The 27510-nt window shown below is 40.0% G+C and overlaps 1 protein-coding gene across 1 annotated transcript; it reads right to left on the bottom strand.

Annotated features, from left to right (window-relative positions):
* Positions 1-31: 31 nt before the first annotated feature.
* Positions 32-25650, bottom strand: LOC102279088 (RE1-silencing transcription factor). Its single transcript, XM_070372458.1, is given in 6 exon segments — positions 32-4092; positions 4094-4549; positions 4551-5194; positions 11710-11793; positions 16977-17880; positions 25254-25650. Coding segments are annotated over 5 exon segments (3015 nt in total). The 5' UTR covers positions 17872-17880; positions 25254-25650; the 3' UTR covers positions 32-3156.
* Positions 25651-27510: the final 1860 nt, after the last annotated feature.

The raw sequence follows: 27510 nt of genomic DNA, 5'->3' as shown, positions 1-27510 counted from the left end.
AGTTCACCTGCTGAGGTCAACAAGGAAACTCTGCACAGTAGCTATTTTTCTGATTTGTGCAAAAAAGAAAATGAAGTTTCTTCCCAAGCTTTTCAGTCTAGAACTGAAACTACAGGAAAGGTATTCTGTCCATTGTCAATATTCATGGGATGATATGCGATGACTCAAGCTTAAATCTGAATTAGCACTTACATGCAAAACAGTCCCCAAAGTTAAAGACCAATTGACTTCAGAAGTGACTTCACAAGTCACTTCGAAAGTCACAATAAAGTTACAATGGCCCTTCTTGGAAGACTAGAGTAAAATACCCAGCCATAGTTGTAAGAAATCTTTCAAAAAATGCAGCCCTTTGTGAATGACACCTCAATTAAAAAAAAAAAAAGAGGGGGGTAGCCCCACAGAAGCAGCTCTGGAAAGAGAAAAAATATATAACTTAATATATCTTAAAAACCAATGTGAATATAGGTTCAGAAGATAGTTAAAAGAGATATTTTTATAAGGCTACCTAGGATTAGGCTTATAACATATTCTAGTCTTTCAACTTTTGCTCTAGGACTAAATATCAACTTACAAATAACATGTTCACCTTTCATTCCTTTATTAAAAGGGAAAATTCTAGCTTCAATCCTATCCAGTGGAGGGGAAACTGAGAAAACAAAAAGACTCAAAACAGTTCCACGTAAATATCACATTTTTTAAATGGAAGAACTTCCAACTAGACCAGAAGTTCTTATTACTAATACACTTTTCATTGAAACAATTTTTAATAAGTACAAATACATGGCATTAAGTTTCAGAACCTAATATAGGCCTGACAATCAAGTCCTTGTTTTCTGGAAGAAAGGCCTCAAGTCCACTCAATTTCCAGTAACAATGTTTTCACAGATCACTTTAATAAAGGGTTTTAATTTCCTTCATATGTTCACTTTTGGCATTCTAGCCTTAAAATCTAGATAAGAAAATTAACCAAATTCCCCAGAAGTCAAATTTTTTTTTGAAGTATCAAAGAATCCACAATACCTCTTTCCCAAACTGATTCCCAGTTGGCAATTTGTACTTAACATGATTTTTTTCACATATACTGTTAAAGGTAACATACAAAATGTACCCATGAACATTAAAAATAGTTGTCAGAAAGGTTTAACTAGCCTTATAATTTAAGTTTTAAAACATAAATATTTGCAGCTTGATCTTTCGTTGACAATGATTGTCGGAGCTTAGAATTCAACATCATTTACAAATCCCTATCATGCATACAAAACACACACCAGTAACACACAACTTACTCATGTCTTGAGAGAGTCTTCTGCTTCTTTATATCTTTGGCCTCCCAGTCAATTCCAAGTTCAAATGTCTTTTATCAAACTTTAATCTATGATTTTTTATCAAGTTTCCCACCAATACTTCAATATTTTCCTCATCTTTCACGTTGCATTGTCAAACTCTGAAACCTTTCTCAGACATCAGACAAAAGAAAACAAATGAAATATAAAATGGTAATTTTAGAAAAGAATATGGGAGGGTTGAAATTATTCAAGGCTCCCTATTGGGATCATACTTTACTGGACTACAATGAGTAACTGCTATCAATAAGAACAATCCTTTGCTGGATTCTTTCATACTCTTCGGTGACTGGCCAAAGAATCTACCAACAAAGTTTGGGAGTATATACTCTTCCATACAAAGTACCCTCATAGGAACACCAGAATAGCTACAACTCATTTGAGGCCTCACCTATAGAAAAAGGCAGTCACAGGAACAGCCAGGACACCCACTAGTTGGTGGAGATCCCTGAGAAAGTGTGATTTTTAAAAATCTGGACTGAACTTCAGTTTCACCAGCCTTTTCTACTGTATTCACAGGAAGTAGCAGCTGGTCTACCATACTACTTTTCTCATCCTAGATTTTCTGTATAACTGCTATGGCTTTGGAATCTCACAAACTCATATTGTGTGTAACTTGAAGGAGTAATTATCCCTCCTAGTTCCAGATTTGCAGTTTCCAAATAAAAATTACAGCCCTTTATTCAGCGGAGTAGACATAAACAACAACCATCTACCAATGAGGTTTTCCTCTAAGATACGATTTAACACTGCACTTTTAGGAAGTAGATGTACTAAGACACGTCAAAGGTTTACTTATGGTTGATACTTGAGATAAATATCCATTCAATATAGACCTAGTGGTTTATTTATTGTAAAGTTCAAACTGAGAGCTATGATTTCACTACATCCACTTAAAATAAATAACATTTGAAATGCAGACTCTGGCATATATATGAATTGAACCTACATATTTCATTTGCTCAGAAATTTGTACACAATAATATTCTGCAAGACAATTGCAGCAAAGGGGAAAAAAAGCCTGCCCTTTGCAAACAAGAATAAAAGCATCCCTCCAAAGAGGAAAAAATAAAATGCCATATATGTATAAAGTGTTATTGTTCAACACAAATGCTAGTTCTAGGGAAAAAAATGTAACTGCATAGATTTAAAAAGTGCAATCTTAAGCCATTAAAGCACCAAAACAAAAAAACACACCAAAATCAGTGTTTTTTTTTTTTTTTAGGACAATTAACATATACACAAATAAGAAATACCTATTGATCAAAAATCAGGAAGTAAATACCTGAACCGATAGAACATCTACTGTTGGCAGAATTTCTCTTCAAATTCAATGTATTTTCTCATCTTTAACACAATTTTAAAGTGCTAACTTCAAATAAAGCAGGCAAATTCTTCAAGTAATTTGCCATTTAAGTAAGCCAATTTTTATAGGGCTAAACAAGGAATGAAGAATAAACTAAAGTGAACAGGAAGACAGACATGAGAAAAAACTGACAAGTTATTGCTGAACAAATTGATAGAATGCTCTAATACCACCTTGGCATCCTTGGTTCAGTTAAAGGCAAAAGATAAAAATATTTTTAAAAAGCTAACAGGTTTAGATGACCGCTGGTTTAGTATACTAATTCCCTTGGATTTGCTAAAATGTGTACATCAGTAGGTACACGGAGTCCAAGAAAAAGAGTGGGACTGAAAAATCAAGATTGGACAGTAATTAATTTTAAAAACAAAAGGCTGTCTACTACTCCAAATGAATATAAAATGTCAGAGACCTTATACACTAAGAACTGAGGCCTTGACCAGAGTTTCATTACTCCTGCCCTTGAGCTGCCTTTTCAAGGAAGTATACATTAACCAAATGGCGATTGAGGTGTTTGCTGTAATCCTTTTCCTTTCGAAAAGAACGATCACAGAAGATACAAACAAAATCTCCCTCAGCCACTTTGACAGCCAAGGCATCCTTTCCATCTTTCCCACTGGTCTCTTGTGGAACTGGCCGAGCACCGTTCAATCCAGAATCGTCACTGTCCTCTGATGTGTTGTCACTTAGGTCACTTCCATCATGACTGTGGATGCCTTCGTCTTCATCCATTTCCTGAGACTCATTTACTGCCACGGTGACAGGAGGTGAGGCCACAGCAGTTGTGGACACAGCTTCATGTTTTTCTAGCGGTAGAGCAGGAAGTGGAGGTGAAACTTGTTCTTCAACTGCCGAGTCTCTGCTGGGGAAATTCTCTGCTTTCTTCTCATCAGTGTCCATCTCCATTTCACAGAGCATAGCTTCAGCTTGATGTTTATCCTCTGAAGTTTCACCCTCTGGCATATTCAAGTTTTCTGCAGAGGATGAAGTGTTGGCAGATTCCTTGATAACAGCAGCAACACCAGCCAGACTCTTACCTGCCTCTTCTGCTTCCACTTTTTGAAGAGGGGCTTCTTCATTTCCTTCGCCTGCAGGGAACAAATTTTGGTCTTTCGATTCCTCCCCCTTTAAGCTTTCCTTTGGCAGGGGTGGTGATGGTGGGAAGAGATCCTGTGCACTGGCACTTTCTTTTAGAAGCTGCTTGTCTTTAACAGGCACTAAGCCAACCTCAATAAGGACTTGCTCCTTCCGTGCCATTTCACTCAGCATGCTGGACTTTTCCTTTCTATTATCTTTGCGAGGAGACCTTCTGGGGATCGGCTCCATGGGAGGAGGAGGCTCTGTCTCAACAGGCCCCTTCTGAACAACCTCGATCTCAGCATCCCCCCACAGGGGGAGGCGGGGGAGGAGGCTCTACCTGAACAGATCCCACCTGAGCAGGCTCTGGGGGAGGAGGAGGAAGAGGAGGAGAAGGCTCCATCTCAACAGGGGTCACCTCAACAGGCTCCATGGGAGGAGATGGCTCCATGGGAGGAGATGGCTCCATGGGAACAGGCCCCTTCTGGACAACCTCGACCTCACCACACCCCACGGGAGGGGGAGGGGGAGGAGAAGGAGGCGGCAGCGGCTCCGTCTGAACACACCCCACCTGAGCAGACTCCATCTGAGTGGGCCGCCTCTGAGCAGGCTGGCTGCTTTTCTTACATGATTTACTTCTCACAGTTTTCTTCTTTGTACTGTTTTTCACGCAAATGTTTTGCTTTTTATTCTCCTCTACTTTGCTGTCACCCTTTGGCACTTCCTGGCTATTTTTGGATTTGCTTTCTGCCTTCCTTTTCTTTTTTTGTCACAGGTTCCTCATCATTAACAGGCTCTTGTAAGGGATGGGCTTCAGCTTCCACCTTCCTTTTGCTTTTCTTGCTTTTGCAGCTTTTTTCTGAACAGTTTCCCGGGGACACATCCACTTCTTTACCTTCCATGGCTGATTTGCGCGTTCTGGTGGTCACTTGGCTTGAGGCATTACTACAAGGCTTTTTCTCTTTTGAAACATTATCTTTCTTCTCCGCTTTTACAGACCTCTCATTTTTCTTCCCAGTCACATCCCCTTTTCCTTTTGTCTGCTCTGTTTCTGGTTTCTCACTGGTGAGTTTGTTATCAGGCAAGTCAGCCTCTCGCTTCTTGGTTTTCTTTAGTTTCACCTTTGAGACATCCATGGTTTTATTAGGACAAGTAGGATGCTTAGATTTGAAATGATACTGCAGATTACACTTCTTGGAAGCTGCATAGTCACATACAGGGCAGTTGAACTGCCGTGGATTAACATGTAGCTCCACGTGTTTTTTGAAGTTACTTCTGTCTGCTGTTTTGTAGTCACAGTGTGGGCAGTTAAGAGGTTTAGGCCCATTGTGAACCTGTCTTGCGTGGCGGGTTACTTCATGTTGATTAGAGGCCACATAACTGCACTGGTCACACTTAAATGGCTTCTCACCTGAAGGTAGACAAGAGATGTTACAGAAGGCACACATTAAGAAATGAATTCAAGATTTTTTCAAATATGTTCATCAAGAAGTGGAAATAGATATAGAGATATACATATATAAATAAACAAAACCACCAAAACTATTTCATGAAGACTTCATCATGCAATTTATATTTACCATATTTATTTGTATATCTTTGCTCTATCCTTTGATTCTCATACCAAATGGAAGAATAATTATCTCAATCATCTTTCAAAAATTCATTAACTAACGCTCTCAGTCACTAGTAAAGAACACAGATTCATCAAGAGGTACACAACAATTACTGGCAAACTAATCTGGGCTTTTTTTTTTTTTTTTTGGCTACCCCTTGGGGCTTAGGTTCTTAATGTTAATTCTAGGACAAGGGCACTCAAAGAGATAAGGTAATTTTAAAGTTTTTATCTTTAGTTAAACATATAATGGAATAGTACACAAAATTCCCATACATTCATTTAAGATAAACCTTGGAATTTCAAGTATTTTACACTCTCTGCCACACTCCCAGACCTTCCACGTGAAACTTTTAAAACAATGCCTTGGCCTCAGGGAGCAAAACATGTTTTCTTTCGATTTAACCCTTTGTCCTTTATGGCAAGAGCTGAGTCAAACTTTTCCAGTGCCAGAGCTGCTATTCTACAGAAAAAGTTTAACAAGCAACATCTTTTCTTAATTCTCTCCCACCTTCTTCTAGACTGGGCAAAGGAACTAGGTAAATGAAAAGGGGCATACAAATAGATATGGCATATTAAATAAGAACAAGAAGTCATAACCACAGGCACATACAAGACCAGAAGCCTCCCACCCACCCCCAAATTAAAGGCGTAAGATTTAACTCATTCTCCCTGAATACATACCCATCTAGATCACAGTCTAGCAAATATTACCAAACGGTATCCAAACCCCACTGGTCCAATGGAATGCATAGCAGAAAAATGGAAATTGACATTTATGAAAATTCATCTCTCGAACATTCTCAAATTCACACCAAATCTTTTTTCATAAAGCAAAACTATTCAGATATTAATAAAACCACATAGATGCTAAGCTTTACCTGATTAAAAAGATGTGTGACGACAGATCACAAAAACTTGTTCAGTTTACGACTACGTTCCCATTGTCAGTGACCACATATTAGTCTACCAACAGATTTCTAAAACACGATGCATTACTCTCTACTTGGTCCTATCTTGTCCTTTCCATTAAATGACTTAAATGGAGACAAACATCTACTTAACATATATAGACACAGAATGGGGAAAAGAAATGTGACATAACTGTTAAGAACTTGTTCTACAATAAGAATACCTGGGGGGATCAAATATGGGGCTCTGCAACTTATCATGAGGTCTTTAGCAAGGTACTGAAAACTCTCTAAGGCTCAATTTCCTCATTTGTAAAGTACTCTTTAAGTGTTGTAAGCTATAAATAATCCAATCCAGTTCGAGCACTTAGTATAGGACAGATGGCCAAATAGTCAAAACACATTGCCTGTAATTCATGACTTTTGGAATAAACTGGTCTAAGTTATAGAATGGCTAAACAAAAGGGAAGATTTCATGTGCTTATCTTGCCTTACTGTATAAATTCTGCCTTTGAGTATACAAAGAGTTGATGAATGGAGTTGATCCCTTTAGGAAAATATTTGAGCTCATAAAAGAATTATAATGAAAATGTCATTTTATGGATTTCCATGGTGGCTCAGTGGTAAAGAATCTGCCTGCCAATGCAGGAGACACAGGTTTGATCTCTGATCCAGGAAGATTCCACATGTTGAGAAGCAACTAAGCCTGTGTGCCACAAATACTGAGCCCGTGCCCTAGGGCCCAAGAGGCTCAACTACTGAGCCTATGTGCCACAACTACTGAAGCTTGTGCACTCGAGAACCTGTGCTCCCCAACAAGAGACACCACGACAGTGAGCCCCCCAAGAGAAGCCCCAGCTCACCGCAACTTGAGAAAAGCCTGCACAGCAATGAAGACCCAGCAGAGCCATAAATAAACAAATGTCATTTTATAAACCCTAATGAATGAGGGTATTTACACAGCCTGCATCAAGTAAGGTGTAAGCCTCCATGTGTGAAACAGTCAGGGAATGGGAGTTCCTAGGATTCTGTTTAAAACTATGATGACATCATTTAACCACTTCCTTCACTCCACCCCCATTTCTGCTTTATTGTCATTAAATCTTTATTGTATTGAAAAATCAATTCATCAAGTTCAGTTTATTAATACCTAGCTGAATGAACATTCTTTTGCCCTGTACCAACAGTTTTAACTTAATTCCCTTTCCCAGTTCTAGGAATATTTACTCATTTTTAATTTTACTTTTATGAATGTGTCATATGTCTATTTTATTCTTCCTAAAGTACAGATATAAGGCACATTCTTATCAAAAAGAGCCCAGGAAGAGTATAAAGGGAATTTCTAATTAAACAGTAATAGGGGCATACTGGAGAAGGCAATGGCACCTCACTCCAGTACTCTTGCCTGGAAAATCCCATGGACGGAGGAGCCTGGAAGGCTGCAGTCCAGGGGGTTGCTGCGGGTCAGACACGACTGAGCGACTTGACTTTCACTTTTCACTTTCATGCATTGGAGAGGGAAATGGCAACCCACTCCAGTGTTCTTGCCTGGAGAATCCCAGGGATGGGGGAGCCTGGTGGGCTGCCGTCTATGGGGTCACACAGAGTCGGACACGACTGAAGCGACTTAGCAGCAGCAGCAGCAGCAGGGGCATACTACTCAGCAATAAACAAAAAGTTCTGGTAATGCAGCATGGAATGAATCTCAAAAACATTTTACAGAAGTAAAAAAAAATTAACAGAAATCAGAGTTATCAGTTGAGGGGAAATAGGGGAGTACTGATTGGAAAGAATAAAGAGGGAACTTTTCTAAGGGTAGTAGAAACATTTGGTGTCTTCACCTAGATGGCAGTCAAATAAGAGAAAACATATATAAAGTCACTGACCTGTAAACCTAAGATGTGTGCATTTTCAAGTGTGTAAATTAGACTTAATAAAATACTGTTTAAAAATTTTCAAAATGAACTCCTATGCTAGGAGAATGGGGGAACTATCCAGGGTGATACATACAAAAATATAGTGGCAAACATAAGTTCAATGTATCAGGATCTCTAAACTATTTAAGTGAGGATGCTTCAAAACCATCACTTGTAAACACAAATAAAACACAGAATAACAGCTGATTAGGTTAGTGTGTCTATATATTTCACCACACCATTACTCTGATCCCTTCTGACTTTGGCCTCAGAAGACCTACCTGAATGGAAGTGCTCCAAGGAAATAATCAATGTGGTTTTGTTTCATTAACTAATTTGTCATTTTAGCTAAAATGTACCAACTCAACGGAGCCTAATCTCTTCCAGAAATTAATCTAAGCACACACTTCTGTTCCCTAAAAGATGAACAGGGAAGTGAATGCCCCAGCTGACCTGTAAAGATCAGACTCCAGACCACAAAGAAAGCACCCAAGATGTTTACTCCATGCAACCCAGTTAGGAAGGCTACCTTCCCAATTTGACCACATTTAGCCTCAATGATTTGCAATATAGGATCCACTGGAAATAATTCAGCACACTCATACACAAAACAAACTAGCCATGTTTGTTTCCTGTTAGTGACTCACAAATTATTGGCATCCAATAAAAGACAGTGGCTTTGCTATCTCCATACTTTGTGTTTCTAATTTCATTATTCTGTAGCTTCTTGAGCCATTTGCTGAGCCATAATATTCTGTAAACACTGCTGATGACTAAAACTGAGAGTGTGGAAATATGAAGCCAAACCCTGGCTCTTCTAAATTGGAGGAATGACAAATTAACCTTAGATAAAACATTTATCTTCTCAAAACCAGTGTCCTAATCTATAAACTGGGATTTAAGTATTCTAGAGGTACCAAGATTTGAGATAACAAGTTTCAATTTTTCAGCACCCAGCATGCATACAATAAATAGTTAACCGCTACTCATTATTAACACTTTAAAAATATTTGCTATATTACAATGGCAACTAGTAAAAATCAACTTTAAAATATAGCAAAAGATAACAGTAATCAATGCAAAATCATTCAGGCAATCATTATTGTTTGGTGTAAAACAGAGATACAGATTTATACAGTGACAACAGTATCACTGATTCAATGAAAAACATACAAGTGTGTTGTCATTCTGATCCAGTGACACTAATATAAGGTCAACCAGATATTTCAAGTGAGACACAATTCAAGCATTTAGACTTAATTACCAGTGTACATGTTATACAAGGCACAGGGGAAAAGGAAAAACTAAAGATACCATGAGAAAGCTAAGTTAAGACAAATCCAGAAGAGAGGACATTCCACAGAAAAAATGGTTGTATTGCTTCAAGGCTTTAATGGGGACAATAACAGAACTTATTATCACAAGTGGAGAAGGAAATGGCAACCCACTCCAGTTTTCTTGCCTGGAGAATTCCATGGATGGAGGGGCCTGGTGAGCTGCGGTCTATAGGGTTGCATAGACAAGACAGTTATGAAAATGGAAATGATCTAAGTCATGAAAAACTCTTTTTTTAAAGGCTACAGCACAAATATTAGTAGGATATGATGGCCTATCCTCAACAAAGCATCCATGTTATCCGCAGAAAGTGAAACCACGAAGCACCCAAAAGTAATACTAAAAACAGGTTTCTGGTTAAGTGACTCAACTCAATAGTTAAGAAGATTGAGAAGGAGCATTCAAAGTATAAAACTTGACAAGCATGTAAGGTCAAGAAGGGCCAGTAAACATGCTGTGATCCCTCACAGCTGCTCAAATTAGAATTCATACTGTAATCGAGTCTTAATCACTGACCTAAAACAGAAATACCCAACAGAAATAAAATGCAAGCAACAGAGGTAACTTTAAGTTGTCTAGCAGTCACATTACAAAGGCTAAAAACAAAACAAAACAAAAAAACAAGTAACAATAATTTTACTTACTTAACCCACTATATTCAGCATCATGCCAAAATGTAATCAATATTTTAAAAAGATTATTTTATATGATTTTCTTCATACTGTTTAAACTCAGGTATGCACCTCAATTCAAACCAGCCACATTTCACTAGCTCAGTAACCACATATGGACAGTGGCTATCCAATTAGACACCACAAACTATTATCCTAAGGTAAGGGGAGTTGGGTCTATATACACTTCGGTACACAGCAAAATTTTAGCAGAATTCCCCCATAGGGCTATATATTCTAAATTTAGGAGAATATGCTGATCAGATGTGCTTGTTCACCAAGGGTCAGTGTGACTAAAACGAATTATCCACTCAAGACCACTATGCTAATATTGACCTAACTTTGCTGTCTATCTACGTTTTAAATAATGGGGACCAATTCTGGTTGGTGTTCTTGATAATTTCAGTCACTGGAAGGGATATAAATCTTCAACTTGCTATAGACCTATATTTTATCTATTATAAGTTAATAAATTGGAATCATGGTTATCTACCATTCTTTAAAGTTTGGCTCTTTATAAACCAGCCCTCAGAAGCCCTGTCAACTCCCAGAGAACAAATCCAAATTTCAGAAACTGAGCAGCTATAAGAAGGAATCCCTGGAACCTGGTAACCACACAGTATGAAACTTGGTGTTATGCTCTGTTGGAGGCTAAGGGAGGCAAGGGCAGCTGGGTGGGAGTATGAGAAAGCAGAGGCAGTTCAAAAAGGATTAACCAGCCTTGGCCTATGTTCAACTTTTATTACATCATGGAACTTAAGTTTTGACCTCATGCGAAGAGTTGACTCATTGGAAAAGACTCTGATGCTGGGAGGGATTGGGGGCAGGAGAAGGGGATGACAGAGGATGAGATGGCTGGATGGCATCACTGACTTGATGGACTTGAGTCTGAGTGAACTCCGGGAGTTGGTGATGGACAGGGAGGCCTGGTGTGCTGCGATTCATGGGGTCGCAAAGAGTCGGACACGACTGAGCGACTGAACTGAACTGAACTGAACTGAACTGAAGGACCCTCCGCCTGGACAAAGTACACACATACATCTACATTCAGTTTTAGACATTCCACCTATGGACTCCCTGGTTAGAAATCTCCATTTAATACAGCTCTACCCTAGCAGACCACTAATTTTTAATTCTGATTTCAGAATTATGCTATAAATAAACATTTAGGATCCAGTTCCTAGTCTAGAAGAACTTTCTTATAATGGCAGTTTACTAAAAACAATAGATGGAAGATTGGGACTGACATATATATATGAATTACTATGAGAAAACAGATAACTAATGAGGACCTACTGTTTATAGCACAGGGAACTCTATTCAATGATCTGTGGTGACCTAGATGGGAAAGAAGTCTAAAAAGAATGGATATGTATACTGTATAACTGATTCACTTTGCCGTACAGTGGAAACTAACACAACATTGTAAAGCACTACAATAAAAAAAACTTTTTTTTAAGTTCCCATTTCTTACCAACCTGAATGAGTACGCATATGTCTGGTTAAATGAGTCTTCTGAGAACTTGAGTAAGGACAAAGTTCACATTTATACGGACGTTCACCTAGAAAAATATAATGATTAGTGTTCAAATATGATAAAATAATGCAAATACCGTTCTCAACCATATACATATCATGCAGTACTGAGGATTTTTTTCTCCTGTTCCTGGCAAAATGATCAATTTTTATCATGTATTAGAAAGATCATTTAAAATACACATAACTACATTATATCAGCTTTGCTAATAAAAAGTATCATTGGCTTTCTGAATTCTCACAGCCCTTTTAATTTTCACAGTAATGCTACATGTTATTACATTAAATATTAAGAACTGAAAAACTATCTTGGAGCAGGTTATCAGCAACATCTTAAAAATAGAATTATCCTTAAAAAAATTCACTACATTGTAAATCAACTATATTTCAATGATATTCTTTTAAAAATCTACCCAAATTTTCTGATGCTATGACTTGGGTAATTTTTTTGGTCTTTATAAATGATAAAACTACTATTTGAAATTGTTAGCTTTAAGCAATAACATTTTTGAGTGAGGAAGCTATTGTTTCAAGCTAAAATTTTCAAGTGGTAGCCAGAACTTTTATAAAATAAGTCAGTGTTAAAGCAAATTATAATCATTAAGCGACAGGGACTGAGAGTAACTGAAGATGACAGGCCAGTAATTTACTAAAGAATTAAAAGACTCAAAGGCAGGAAATATGTATTTTTTGTACACACATTATCAACCACAAAACATGTATCTTTTAAAAAGCTTGATAGGGACTTTCCTGTTTAGGACTCTACACCTCCAATGCAGAGGGCACGGTTTGGATTCCTGGATGGGGAACAAAGATCCTACATGCCATGGGGTGCAGCCGGAAAAATTAAAAAATAAATAAAAATAAAAGCAGCTGTCTCTCAGGACACAATGGAACATTACATTAAAAAAAAAAAAGGCTTGATAATTTGTTTTCACCTGTTCTTTGGCCACAAGATAATAATTATGACTCTGGAGAAGCTTCTTTTTCTGTAAAAGTATCTTTGAAAGTGAAAGTGAAGTCGCTCAGTCGTGTCAGACTCTTTGCGACCCTGTGGACTCTGGCCTACCAGGCTTCCTCCGTCCACGGGATTCTCCAGGCAAGAATACTGGAGTGGGTTGCCATTTCCTTCTCCAGGGGATCTTCCCAACCCAGGGATCGAACCCGGGTCTCCAGCATTGGAGGCCGACGCTTTAACCTCTGAGCCACAATTTAAATCAAGAAAATATATGCAGAGCATTTAATGCAGTGCCTAACACACAAAGCCCTCAATAAACGTCAGTTATTATTTTGTAAGTTACAGTAATAGATGTGTCTAAAAAAATGGGATAAGGAAAAGACAAGTACAAAAAAATAGAAAGCACTGATGAGTGTTAAATGTATTTTTAATAACTATTCAGTTGTTATTAGCCAGTAGCTATAGATTAGTTGTAAATACATCATAGCAACAAAATGCATACTTTGACATAGAAGAATTTTAAGACAGCTTATAAAATGTTGGATATATTTCTGTAAAGAAAACATATAAATGGCCAATAAAGACATGAAAAGATGCACAATATCATCAGCCATTAGAAAAATTCAGATCAAAACCACAGACATGAAGACATCACACCCAAAGGATGGCTACAATCAAAATGACAGATGTTAAAATATATTTGTTAGGAGAATTATTTGTGGAGAATTCAGAACTTCAGTACAGTATGGGTGGGACTGTAAAACAGTGCAGCCACTTTGGAAAACAATTTGTCAGTTACTCAAATGATTACACATAATTACCATATAGTCTAGTGATTTCATTCCTAGATGTATACTTAACCAAGAGGAATAAAAATATTACATCTACACAAAAACATATACATATTCATAACAGCATTATTCATAACAGCCCAAACTTGGAAATAACCCAAATATTCATTAACTGATGAATGGATGAATAAAATATTACTTATCCATACAACAGAGTATTATTTGGCAATAAAAGGAAAACAAGTACTGTACATATGACATGAATAAACCTTGAAAATATACTAAGTAAAAGAAGGTAGCTACCAAAGATCACACATGATTCCATTTATATTAAATACTCAGAATAGTTCAATCCACAGTGATTTGTATGGTTTATCAATTGTATATTAGTAAAGCTGTTATCAAAAAAAGTGAACGGAAGAAAAATTTAATACCCTTTCAGATTTACATGAAGGATCAACTAAGGATAATTTACTTTTAAAATTCTTCATAACAAATAGATTGCTTCAATCTGTGTAACTCATCAAACCAGACACAAATACTCTAGAAATGCTAGTAATTTTTCAGGCATACATAAGGCAAAAATATAATCTTTTAAAGTAGAATTTGTGTAATTCAATAAAAATTAATTTTTAAAAAAGTAGAAACTGTGAACTAGCTAAATATCAAACCCACAAAGTGAAAAATCTTTTGAGTTAAGATTCAAATAAAAACCCTCAGCCGCTTACCATGATAATTACCTATAAAAAAGAGACTCAGAACTTTGAATCTTAGCTGCATGTGACCCTGGGAACATCACTTCAGGCCTTTGGTAAATAAACACCCTGCTTCCTCAGCAAATTTTTCTGAAGATTAGCAGAGTAAAAGCACCTAACCCTTAGCACTCAGTAAAGGAACTTAAGAGACCCACTAAGTGAACCTGAAAAGGTTCCCTAAGTGAGAAGTAAGAAACAAGTGATTCCTGTGGATCATTTCTATATTTCTGCTCATTAGCACTAGATAAATTAATTTTTCCATAAATACAATTTTCATGCATGCATTTAAAACCAGAGGTACTCTCAGAATTTACATAATCAAAACAGTATCCTTCTATTTATACACCAACAAATTATTTTGAAATTTTTTTTTTTTAAACACCACAAATAAACATAATGGGGTGTGGTGGGGAAGGAAGCTTTTTAAAAGTATTGAGACACACTAAGTTTAACACTAAAAATGCAAAATGAGATATGTGTACCTATGGAAGTCATGATATTATTGTGGAAATATCAACCTTACCTTAAGGTGAGGGAAAGTTATTCAATAGATGATGAAGTATATAAAATACAGCCATTAAAATTAGTCACCATTTCATGATATGCAACAATGTTAAATCACTATGTTGTATACCTCAAACTAATACGGTATGCTAATTATAACTCAATAAAAATAAAATTTCGAAACATTAAAAAAATTAGGCACCTAGACTATAATTAAATGACAAAAAACCACTGTAACAAAAAATGTTTGAACTCCTCTGGTGGTCCAGTGGTTAAGAAGCCACTTGTCAATGCAGGGGACACAGGTCTGATCCCTGGTCTGGAAGATCCCACATATCACGAGGCAATTAAGCCCCCGTACCACAACTACTGAAGCCCATGAGCCAAGAGCCCATGCTCTGCCAGCAGAGAAGCCACTACAATGAGAAATCTGCAACTAGAGAGTAGCCCCTAAAGTTCTAGCACAGCAAGGAGAACCCAATGCAGCCAGAAATAAATTAAATAATTTTTTTTTAAGTTTCAAAAAATTCACATAAAAAATTGGAAATTTATACTGAAAGTAAAATTTTTCCAGATCTCTGCATCTTTCTCGTTTTTTATGTTCTTAAATCAGCTAACTTAGATTTATCATTGGAAACATTTTTAGATTTGGGGGAAATTTTTAAAATTTTTAAGTGACTCAACAATTTTGAAAGTGTTAAAATATAACTGACACTAATAAAATCAAAATTCAGTACAACAAAGACACTGGTAATATTCTTTATGATGACTTGTATGGTGGTTAGGTTAAGTGCTAAATCACTTCAGTCGAGTCTGACTCTAGTCTACCAGGCTCCCTCTGTCCATAGGATTCTCCAGGCAAGAATGTTGGAGCTGGTTACCACGCCCTCCTCCAGGGGATCTTCCCAACCCAGGGATCGAACCTGGGTCTCTTATGTCTCCTGTGCTGGCAGGTGGGTTCTTTACCACTAGCACCACCTGGGAAGCCTGGTTATGAGTACAGATTTGTAAATATTCACCATTGCCAATAATACCTTTTTAAAAAAATTCATAAATGTGTACATGTAAAACTCATGCATTTTACCATGTCAGTTACTACCTGAAAGCTCTACAGATTAAGGCCAATCCTAAATTAGGCCCCAAGGTTTCACAAAATTATTAAAAGAACATGAAGTATTTATGGCAGAAGTATATTTGGTATTTGTTGGTGAGGTTAGTTTAGTCTAATAGTTTGTTTAATTAAAACAGTTAAGTGATTAATGGTGTAGGATTCCCAAGAAACTCTCCTTTCCTATGCCATGTAATTTTGAAATGTTTGTACTTTTTTTTTAATTTTTGAAACAAGATGGTTTTAAAGCCTGGAGACAATTAATTACAGGTTAAAACAAATTCCAAGGAGACTGCAAAGTATTTTACTTGACCAGATTTTAAATTACACAGAAGCCATCTGTTGGAGCTTAGAAATCTTGCTGCAAATGTGTTTCTTGTAATGGAATTTTATCTGCAAGCTGTCTTGTTTATGCCTACCACTTCAACATCAATTCCTCTCCTCACTAGGACTCACTTTTAGCACGGGGTTCAGTCCTACAGAGTGACAACTACTGCAAATGCGATCTGATGCGAACAGCATTCCACAGCCCTTTTCTCTGCTGATGGGAGGAGCAGAGTACTAGGTTACCTTATCTATGTTGTTCAGACCAGTAATCAGTCCTCAAAGGTACCAATTCACACCAAGAAAATGTAATGCAATTATCAATAGTTACAAACAATGCTTTTAAAAAATAAGACCCCTTAATTACACAGATTTGAAAGTCAATTTAAAAGTGATTAAGGGGTGTAGGGGAGAAATGCCAGCAACCACTGAGAAGGGCTTCCTTTTGAGATGAAGATGTGCTGAAATTGATTGTGGTGCTGGCTGCATAATTCTGTGAACATACTAAAGCCAATGCATTTTAACAGTAAATGGATGAACTGTGTTGAAGTGGAGTATATCTCAATAAAGCTGTTATTTGATGTACAAGTTGATATATGAGGTATGATTGCCAAATGTGATAAAATGGTGATTTTAACTGTTGCGTATAGGTGATGGGTACCTGTGGGTGCAGTGAGGCATTCTCTTTACTTCTGAGATGTTTAAAATTTTTCACATTTTCCATTTTGGGGGGTACAGTACACTTAATAAATGAGAAAGGTACTCTTACCTGTATGAGTTCGAACATGCTGAACATAATTGTTTTTTCTGTCTGAAAAATAGTTGCATTTTCCACATGTGTAAACTTTCCTTGGAAAATGGTTTCTCAGGTGTTTCCTCCAGTGATATTCACTCACTGTGGTGTACGTGCATATGATACACTTGTAGACTCGCTCATTGTCCCCGGCTCGGGTGTGATGTTTCAGGTGAGCAGTATAGTGATCATAGCGATTGGTATTGTAGCCACAGCGGTCACAGCGGATGGGGCCCTTGGAGAAATCGCCCTCTTCCCCAGTAGAAGAGCCGGATTCCCTGGCTTTTGCTTGCTTCTCGGCACTTTCCTCCACAAAAAATTTCTTGGCGCTGTGAACTCGGATGTGATGCACAAACTGCTCTTCAGATTCTGCTTCATACTGGCATGGTTTACAGCGGAAGGGTTTGGTCTTCAAGTTCTTGCACTTGTCCTCTGCTACGGGTGTTTCCTGAGGAACGTCTTTATTTGAGCTGTACGTTTCTGAGGCAGCTGCTACCTCAAACACAGGCCGTGGCTGCACAACATTGAGTTCCAAACTTTCCAGTTCCATGTTCTCCAGCCCACTGGGTTCGCCTTTCACCTCAGGAGACTCCTCAAGTCCTTCTCCATCACTATCTGAGAAGTTGCTATCCCCAACAGGCATCAATTCTGCCATCTGCCTTTCTTCGCCAACCAGGTAATCACAGCAGCCGCCATTTACTTCCCCAGTTAAGGCCACGTTTGCCAACATGATGAGCTGAGGCGCAGCCAGTTCAGCTCGAGAGAGATCAGGCAAGTCATACATGTCGTTTGGCAAGGCCATGCCCATGGTGCCACTGCCGGTGAACAGCCCTCCTCCTCCGGAAGACTGCCCCATTACCTGGGTGGCCATATCTGTGCTCTGCATTCAAAACAAAACACACAAAAGCACCAGTTTAAGCACAACTTTTACTGGTCTAAAACAAAACATCACTGTAATTCTTTGTAACTTAAAAAAATACATTTCCCCATATAATCTTTAAACCCAATCAGCTTCATTAACTATTGAAAATAAGTCTTTAAAATAGCTTTGTAATTCCAAATTCTCTTTATTGCAGTCATCAAAAAAATTTCTATGACCCCTATAGGAAATTCTATCAAGTGTTTGACACATGGCATGTCTTCCCTCAAGCACTTTTACTTTCTGGTGGAAAAATTAAGTAACCTTCATTTTTAGAGCTACTTAAAATTATATTTTAAATTCTATACATGAATAGTAAACTGCTGTCCTCTTAACTCCTGCTTCAACAGTTTACTGGTCTAAATCAGAAAGGGGAAAAAGATCCAAAAGCCAACTGTGCACAGATTAAAGTATGGTCTGCAAAGTAGAAGCCTGTAATAATTGCTCCGAGAATTAAATCTCATATGAACTCAACTATCTTCAAAAGAATAAATTACCATTGGCCCTTGAACAACAAGGGGCTAGGAGCACTAACTCCCTGGTGTAATCTAAAATCGGAGTGAAACTTCTGACTTCACAAAAACTTAACTACCAATGGCCTAATGTTGACCAGAAGCCTACTGATGACAGTTAACACTTACTTGGTATGTTATATATATTACATACTGTATTATTACAATATAGTAAGCTAGAGAAAAGAAGACGTTAATAAAATCAGAAGGAGGGCCAGGCCAGGCGGGGCTGAGCAAGAACAGGAGACCCAACCCCGACACCCATGATCGTGATCTTCCAGGTGATACTTGAGACTCTCTGCACCTTCATTTATGGAGCACCTTCCAAGGCCAGGCCTTGGGATGCAGCCCCACAATGATCAGCTCAGTCTCTGCCTTTGTAGGCTAACAGTCTAGTGGCTATACATCATCCTGGTAAGCCCGAACTCACCAAAATTGTGACAAAGGAGCTGGCAAGAACAGGGAGCTAGTCTTGAGGTTCTGGGAGTACTGAATCCTGCTTATCTATGAAATGCAGTTAACACCTCAGCAGGACCTATTTCCCCAAATACAGGATGACCCTTCTGTTATTTACATATGTAAAAAATTGAGACTTGAGAAAAAAAGGCTCTCGAAGGTGCCACTGATGGCTAGTTAATAAACCCTACAGTGACTGCCAACCAGTCCATCCTAAAGGAGATCAGTCCTGGGTGTTCATTGGAAGGACTGATGCTGAAGCTGAAACTCCAATACTTTGGCCACCTCATGCGAAGAGTTGACTCATTTGCTGGGAGGGATTGGGGGGCAGGAGGAAAAGGGGACAACAGAGGATGAGATGGCTGGATGGCATCACCGACTCAATGGACATGAGTTTGGATAAACTCTGAGAGTTGGTGATGGACAGGGAGGCCTGGCGTGCTGTGATTCACGGGGTCGCAAAGAGTAGGACACAACTGAGCGACTAAACTGAACAGTGACTGTCAATCCATTTCAGATACTTGTGGCAGCAAACAAAGCCGTTCACCTCTCCAAAATGGGAAAAATGAAAACAAGAACTTTACCTACTGAAATTATTTTCAATCTTTCCCCAAATAACAGTATTTCACAGGCCTTGAAAAATTTTGGTATCACAGCAAATGACACTTCAATTCTAACTGCTTTTATTGAAGAGGGAGAAAAACATATAAACCAGGAAGATGTAATATCCCAGATAGAAAGTCATCAAGTTTCTCTAAAAAATCTCCTTGAAATAACAAATATTACAGAAATAAAAGATACTTTCTTGGGATATTATTGAATGTTATCACTTGCAGAATGTCAACAAAAGATGTTTTGTGAGATGACAAGAAACAGTAAAAAATTTCCAGCATCAAAAAAAGGGAAATTGTAAGAAAAAATATATTTATAGTAATGTATTCACTGATATCATAAGTTTATGCACATGTATGTAAGGTACCCATATTGTCTTATACAATTAAAAATGTTGTTGTTAAACATTACTAATGCTAGACATCAAAAATAAAAACAGTATGAAATTCATATTTATTTATGGATATAACATTTATACACTGATAACAAAGAAGCAACAATATGACTGCTTTATGATAACTTAATGTGATCAATATGATTGCATCCTGATAGTCTAACACGTGCAAATGAATGAATCTTTATAAAAATGTTATAGCATACATTACTACAGTCATATTCGTTCCACAGTATTGGAAATGTCACATTAAAAAAAAACTACTTACCTGTAACAACAGGCTGATACAGTTTTGCCAACTAGGAGAAAGGCATACTATGTGGTAGTGTAATTTTTTGAAAGCACAGTTAAAAAAACAGCAGGAAAACAGATAGTTAATTTTATATTGAATATCAATCATGTTATATTAATGTAAGGGTAGGCTATCCACTTCAATACGAGTCTTGCACACTGTCCTACGGAATGAACACTTAGGTGATAAAGATGATGACATAGTAACATCTCAGGACTCTTGCCATAAAGTTACTAGATTTTTCATAAGACACACACAACTGATAAGTTTATTAACTGTACAACATGATGTTTATTTTCTGTTCATTAAGTGGAAGTGGAGCATCACAAAGGTTTTCAACCTATTAGTCTTCATTCACATTGAGCAGTCTGAGAGGAGGAAGGGTTGGTTTCGCTAAGGAGTGAAAGAGGTGAAGGAGGAAGTGGAGAAGGCAGGACAGTCAGACTCATGCAGCTTGATGGAAATGCATCCCAAATTTTGTTTGACTTTTTTCCTTTTTCATTTCTCCCAAAATGTTCCTATATGGTATCAATCTTTACATGGTATGCTTTAGTTTCACTGTATCATAGAATGCTCCATGTTGTAAAAATGCACTCATCTCCATCAAATTATCTTAATTCCTCTGATTTGAATTTCTCCAAGACCCCTGTCTTAAAACTCTTCATCCTACTTTTTTTTTTTGCTGTGAGATCCAGAATCTCATTCATATTTCCTTGATTGGCTCTGTTGTAAATCCTGTGAAGTCTTGCACAACATCTGGACAGTTTTCTCTAACAGGAATTTACTATCTGGTGCTTGATGGTTTCACAGCTTTTCCTATAAAAACAGCATCTTCAATGGTGTAATCCTTTCAGACTTTCATGATGTTCTATCAGGGTTCTCCTCCCACAGGATTGACAACCTTTCCCATCTTTTTCATAGAGTATCATGTCTAATGAGCTTAAAGACTCCCTGATCCACAGGCAGAATTAGAGACAATTCTTTCTTAGGGAAAGTAGACCACTTTCCCTAAGGGTGTTAGCCAAAGTCCAATTCTTCTGCATGAATTCATCCCGTGTGGAATATTTTAGAAATTTAAATACAAGTTGAAGAAATGGGGACATGCGATCAGAGACATATTTTCTGTATTTCACTGACTCAGTTCTTTGAGCAAAAGCAGCTAAACGTGCCCAAGCAAAATTTGAACCTGAAAACGGCAGTTCCTATGATGGGAAGTAGACTCGTAGGCAGCTTGAGGGTGGAGTAAAAAGAACAGACTCACTTTGCTGATTGTTCATTATGTATTTTCACTGGATGAGTAAAATCCTAGTTTTAACAGAGGTGGCTCTCTATTTTGTGTGGAGGGGATACAACTCTGATCTAGGCGTAAGTAAGGACCACAAAAGCCATTTCTTTGGAATTAAAACTTCAGAGAAGAAGAAATGTTGCCAGTGGACAATGAAAACAAAAGGTGGGTCATTATTTAAAAACCTAAAAGAAAGTTAAGAGGGAAGACATGAGAAATTTAAAGGTCACTGGGCTACAAGACAATGTTTCTGCTCCTTGTCTAAATGGATAGAATTCATAGACATCCAGCTTCCTGGAGTAGTTGGCACCATTATTGAATGTATCCAGAGAACCAAGAGGAGACGGAGAGATGGCAACAATTCCATGACTTAGATTCAGGACTTAGAGAATCCATAGTAGTGTTATTCAAAATAAGTTGATTTCCTGTGTTCCCTGATAAGTAAGTCACAAGTTTTCTAGGGCCTGCTAACACTGGTGGGAAATGTTGCATACATTCAAGTCTTGTGTCAGAAATCTACACTTTTCTGAATCAGTTCCCATAATCATTGGTGGCAGCTTAGCCCTGTTCAGTCAAGTGGGGTTGGGTGTAGTTGAACACGTCTCTTTAGGACTGGTCTCAAGCCATAGAAATTGATGGAAAACATTCAATTTCTTCTTTGTGGGTTGTTCTCTCATCTTTCTGACCTCTGCTTTCCCAGATATTAGAGTATTATAGTGGCTGCCACATAGCTAAATTGTTGTGTAATCATTGGAGGCAGCTCCTCATCCCATGTTCATTCCTTATGTGCTTTTTTTTTAAATCTCTAAGAAAGGGTATGGACATAAGCTCACTGTTTGCAAATAACCTATAAAATTATGTGTCTGTTGAGTTATATATACAATGAAAATGCAACTGAATAAGTTTAAAAGACGAGTATAAAATAAATGTGATCAATGCAATTATGAAAAAAAAAAAAGAAAGTAGACCACTTCAGAATAATTAATGTTGAATTTGTGCGGTTCTGGGTGGCCAGGAGCACTGTTCAAAGCAACACTACTTTAAAGAGCACTCCAGTATTCTTGCCTGGGAAATCTCATGTAGCTGGCAGGCTACAGTCCACAGGGTCACAAAAGAGTAGGACACAACTTAGTGACAACTACAGCCCCTGCTCTCTACAACTAGAGAAAAGCCCGCACAGCAACAAAGACCCAGCACAGCCAAAAATATATAAGTAAACAATTTTTAAGTGAATTTTCAATTTGATATAAAAAGGTATTTCCCAAAACATGCAAGGTTTTCAGGCCTGCTGGTGTAGCTGCAGTAATGATGTCACAAATACCCTTTTTCTTTAATTTAAAAAAATTAGTATGGATTCATTTATTTTGAGATGGTGGGCAACCTCAAGTGCAGACATCAATCTACACCAGTACACATCAAGCAATTCAACTTTTTCTTGTAACAACTTTGCTTCTGGGGAGCACTTCCAGTATCACAAGTGGTACTATGTATGGGTCCATGATGTTATGGTATTGCACTAAACAGGATGAAAAATACGCTAGAACTGCAAGTGGTGACTTTTTACTGAAAACACAATTTACTGGACAGAGGGCTGATTAGCCTCACCTAGCATTTTCAGCAGACACTTGCAACACTCGAGCTCAACAAAATTAAAAAGAGGTGGCCACAAAATTATTACATTAGTACTGTATGTACTAGTTACTTTTACACAATTATGATTTAATAATGAATCTCAATTTACATTTCGATGAATGGCACTAGTGCAGTGGCTTATGCGGTTGAGTGCAAGTCTTGATAAATTTCAACCTTCTATTAGATTTATCAGTAGTAAATAATAGACTAGTATTTACATATATTTTACATATTCATAACATGTTTCCCCTAATTTTTTGATATTACTAGGCTGCATGGTTGGTGTGTTAATTTTTTCAAAATACTGCAAAGCTCAAAAACTTTACAATTTATTCCTTGGGAAAAAAAAATCCAAGTGGACCCCCACAATTCAAACATGTATTGTTCAAGGATCAACTATATTGTTAAAAAGTACTACTTTTTTGATTATTTGACCTGTTACAAAGTAAAAACAAACAAAAAAAAGTAAGTAATCACCTTTTCTCCTGTGAGAAGAGATGTTTGGTGTATTTAAGACTTCACAAATCAAAAAAGAAAAAAGACTTCACAAATCAAAGTAAAGAAACTTTCAAATTCCCATATAAAACAAGACAACTCATTTTCACTATCAGCAACTTTCTTGCACTGTGCTTGACTTGGCCCACTTGCACAGCGGAGCCATTACAAGATCACCTTGAAACCTTGGGGTTTTCATACACCATCTTCACACTTTAGTTTCCAATCTAAAAGGTGTTATTCACGAATCAGGTGTTCTCTTACAAATCAGAAAAAGCAAAACAGATGGCAAAGACTGAAAAAAAAAAAAATGCTAAACCCAAAATACAAACAGTAATCCGTTTCACCCAAGTGCATAAACAAACTCGTTGAGTCATAGGTACCAAAGAAAGTCGGAATCAAATGCCATCACACAAAGCAAAGGCTGTCCAAAGCCTTAACGAAACGCCCAGGCGACTCATAATTCCTAATTCTCCCCAAACCCTAACTACCATCCCCACAGGCATTTCCACGTTGCTCAGGAAGGCCGTCCGCGCACAGCCCGAAAGCCCAACGTGCCACTCGGATCCTACGTGCTGCCTTCACCAGCGCCGGCCTCGGCCGCGGCATTCCTGACTGAAATAGGCATTCGGCCATTTTCTCAAAATACGTACCAAACACAAAGCAGCTCTTCGCAAATTCCGGCGCCCTCGCTTCCCCTCGCCTCGGCCCGCTCACTGCACCATCGACACACCAAGTCGTCCTGAAGCGTCTCCTGGGCTCCCCACCACTGAAGACGGCGAAACAGGCAAACTCGGGGCGCCGTTGGGCCAGACCGAGTCTTCCCAGTTCAGGCTGCCCCCTCCCGGCCCGCGCGCCCCAGTCCGGGAAGAGTGAGGAAAGTTGCCGCGTCGTCGTCGTCTCCGCTCCTCGCCCGCCCAGGGCTCGCCCTCCGCAGGGGGCCGGGAGCCTCCGCGGGCGCCCTCCCGAGGCGCCGGGCCCCGAGGGCCAGAGGGGGCCCCCTGCGCCCCGGAAGTCTGAGGCTCACTCCCCCACGGCGCCCCGCGGGACTCGCGCCCCGGCCCCGCCGACTCCGGCGGCCAGACGACCCCGCACGCAGGGCCTCGGCGGCCTGGCCGCCCGAGCGCAGAAATCGCTGTCCAGCCCCATTGGCGGAACCGCCCGGGTCCCAGGCTGACTCAACTCGCCCGGCCGCACTCAACGGCGCCTTCCGGCGAAAGGGAGAGGCCGGGGAGGGAGGAAAACGCGAGGGCCGCCGGCAGGCGAGGGGCTGCGACGGGACTTGGAGCAGGAGGAGCACTAGAGGAAGTTAGTTTCAGGACTAGGGCCCCAAGCAGCTCCGCTCCTGGCCTCTAGACAAGACATCCCCGCTCCTGCGCCCGCGCGGACGCGGCGACCCAGCCTCGACTGGGGAGGGGGTCCTGGCGCCGCGCCGCACCTCACCGACGCCCCCGGCCCAGCCCCCCGGCGGCGACGATGTAACCCGATCCCGCCCGGCCGCCCGCCCCCGCCGCCGCCCGAGCCACAGTATCTGCAAATCAGCCCTGGACAGCGCCTCGCTCCGCGTCCTTCCGCGCCCTCCCCTTTCCGCGGCCACGGCCGCCCGGCCGGCCCGCCGCCCCCACCCAAACGTGTCTCAGATCGCGCCGCGCTTACCGGCCTTTCTGGGCGAGGAGGGGCGACGGCCCGCGTCGCCGCTCCTTCACGGACTACTTTTCTTTGTTGCAGGAGTTTCGGGGGAGGGGAGGGTGACGGTGGAAAAGTTGGACGCTGGGCTCGTCGAGGCCCGCGAAGACCCAGTGGGGCTGCACAGAGTGTTCAGGCCGCTGGCTCTCGCCCTGCGGTCCGGGCCGCCGCCGCCACCCACAGCAGGCTCTGGGGCCCCAGGCCTCGGCGGCGCTTACTCCGCTCCTGCGCCCTGAGCTCTCGGGAGCCGCACATTCCAACACAGGAGGCTGCGCCGCGCACCCGACCCGCGCCGCCGCCGCCACTCCCGGGACACGCCCCCTCACGGCCCGCGCGCGCCCGCCGGACACGCCCCCTCTGCTGCTCAGAAGCTTAGCCGCCTGGCGCGCCCCGCCCCTGGGCGAAGCAAGCTGTGAGCCCCGGCTGCGCTGAGGGCGCGCCCAGGGTTAACCGCGCCTGGTTCTCCCAGTCTCTCACTTGAGCTCCTAGGTAAAAAAAAGACCCGAGCTCCTCTTCATTTGTTGATTTCCTTCATAAACTAACAACAGAAAGTTATCTCCCAGCTCTGGAGCGCTGTTAAAAACATGTCTACAGACTTTGACCCTTCACTTTAGGAGCATTGTCAACCGCCCTTTCAAGTCTAAAACGCTCTAAATTACCTTTCAGAATTTCTTGAAGACTCCACCCATAGCCACCCTTAACCAAGTAAGCTCCGTATTAAGCTTCTTTGGGGGGGCGGGGGGGATACATAAAAAACAAAATCCTCGATCTGTGAGTGAGTTGTAAGAAGAAAATGTTTCTGAAAGATCATGGACTTAAATTGTGAGAATGAGGACAGTGGGGACAAATCCCTAGACGTGGAAAGTAAGCACGTCATTGCTGAACCTTCAAAGTAGTATTTCAGTATAGCATTAGAGAGGGTAGAGAAGGTGCTAAGGATGGGGAGGCTGCTTAGTAAGCAAGTTTTGGAGAGTAACTTGCTTCCACTTTTTTAAACTAGGGTAGCCATGCATGGTGGGCTGCCGTCTATGGGGTCGCACAGAATCGGACACGACTGAAGCGACTTAGCAGCAGCAGCAGCAGCCATGCATGATACCTGACACAGCAATATGCTAGAGAGAGAGAATAGTTTCTACACCCGCTTCTTTTTTGTTTTCACCAGAAATACCTTATTAGTTTGCCTTGAAACCTAGTGGCCCTCTTTAAGCCCCTTAGTATGGAATTCAAGGCCCTGGTTAACCGATCTAAATAAGTTGGACAATCACTAGTATTACAATAAAGAGAGCAGCAAGTGCTACGAAGCTTCAGAGTTGTTATTCTGTCGCTAAGTCCTATATGATTCTTTGCAACCCCATGGACTGTAGCACACCAGGCTCCTCTGTCCTCCACTATCTCCCAGAGTTTGCTCAAATTCCTGTTCACTGAGTAAGTAATGCCATCTAACCATCTTATCCTCTGCCAACCCTTCTCTTTTTGCCTTCAGTCTTTCCCAGGATCAGGTTTTTTTCCAATGAGTTGGCTCTTCACATCAGGTGGCCAAAGTATTGGAGCTTCAACTTCAGCAACAGTCCATTCTGAATATTCAGGGTTGAGCTCCTTTAGGCTTGACTGGTTTGATCCCCTTGCAGTCTAAGGGACTCTCAAGAGTCTTCTCTAGGACTGCAATTCAAAAGCATCAGTTCTTCAGTGCTCGGCCTTCTTCATGGTCCAACTCTCACATCCATACATGACTACTGGAAAAATCATAGTCTGGACTATATGGACTTTTGTTGGCAAAGTGATGTCTCTGCTTTTTAATATGCTGTCTGTGTATGTGCTTAGTCACTCAGTCGTGTCCAGTTCTTTGCAAACCCATGAACTGTAGCCCACCAGGCTCCTCTGTCTATCAGATTCTCCAGGCAAGAATACTGAAATTGGGTTGTCATTCACGTCTCCAGAGAATCTTTCTGACCCAGGGATCGAACCTGGGTCTCCTGAATTGCAAAAGCAGATTCTTTACTGTATAAGCTACAGGGAAGTTCATGTCTAGGTTTGTCATAGCTTTCCTTCTAAGAAGCAAGCATCTTTTAATTTCATGGCTGCAAAATCACCATCCACAGTGATTTTGGAGCCCAAGAAAACAAAGTCGGTGACTACTTCCACTTTTCCCCCCTCTATTTACCATGAAGTGTGGGACCAGATGCCATGATCTTAGTTTTTTGAATGTTGAGTTTCGAGTCAGCTTTTT

The sequence above is a fragment of the Bos mutus genome, chromosome 6 (genome assembly GCF_027580195.1).
Source record: "Bos mutus isolate GX-2022 chromosome 6, NWIPB_WYAK_1.1, whole genome shotgun sequence".
NCBI lineage: Eukaryota > Metazoa > Chordata > Mammalia > Artiodactyla > Bovidae > Bos > Bos mutus.
This window is presented reverse-complemented; position numbering and strand designations above follow the sequence as displayed.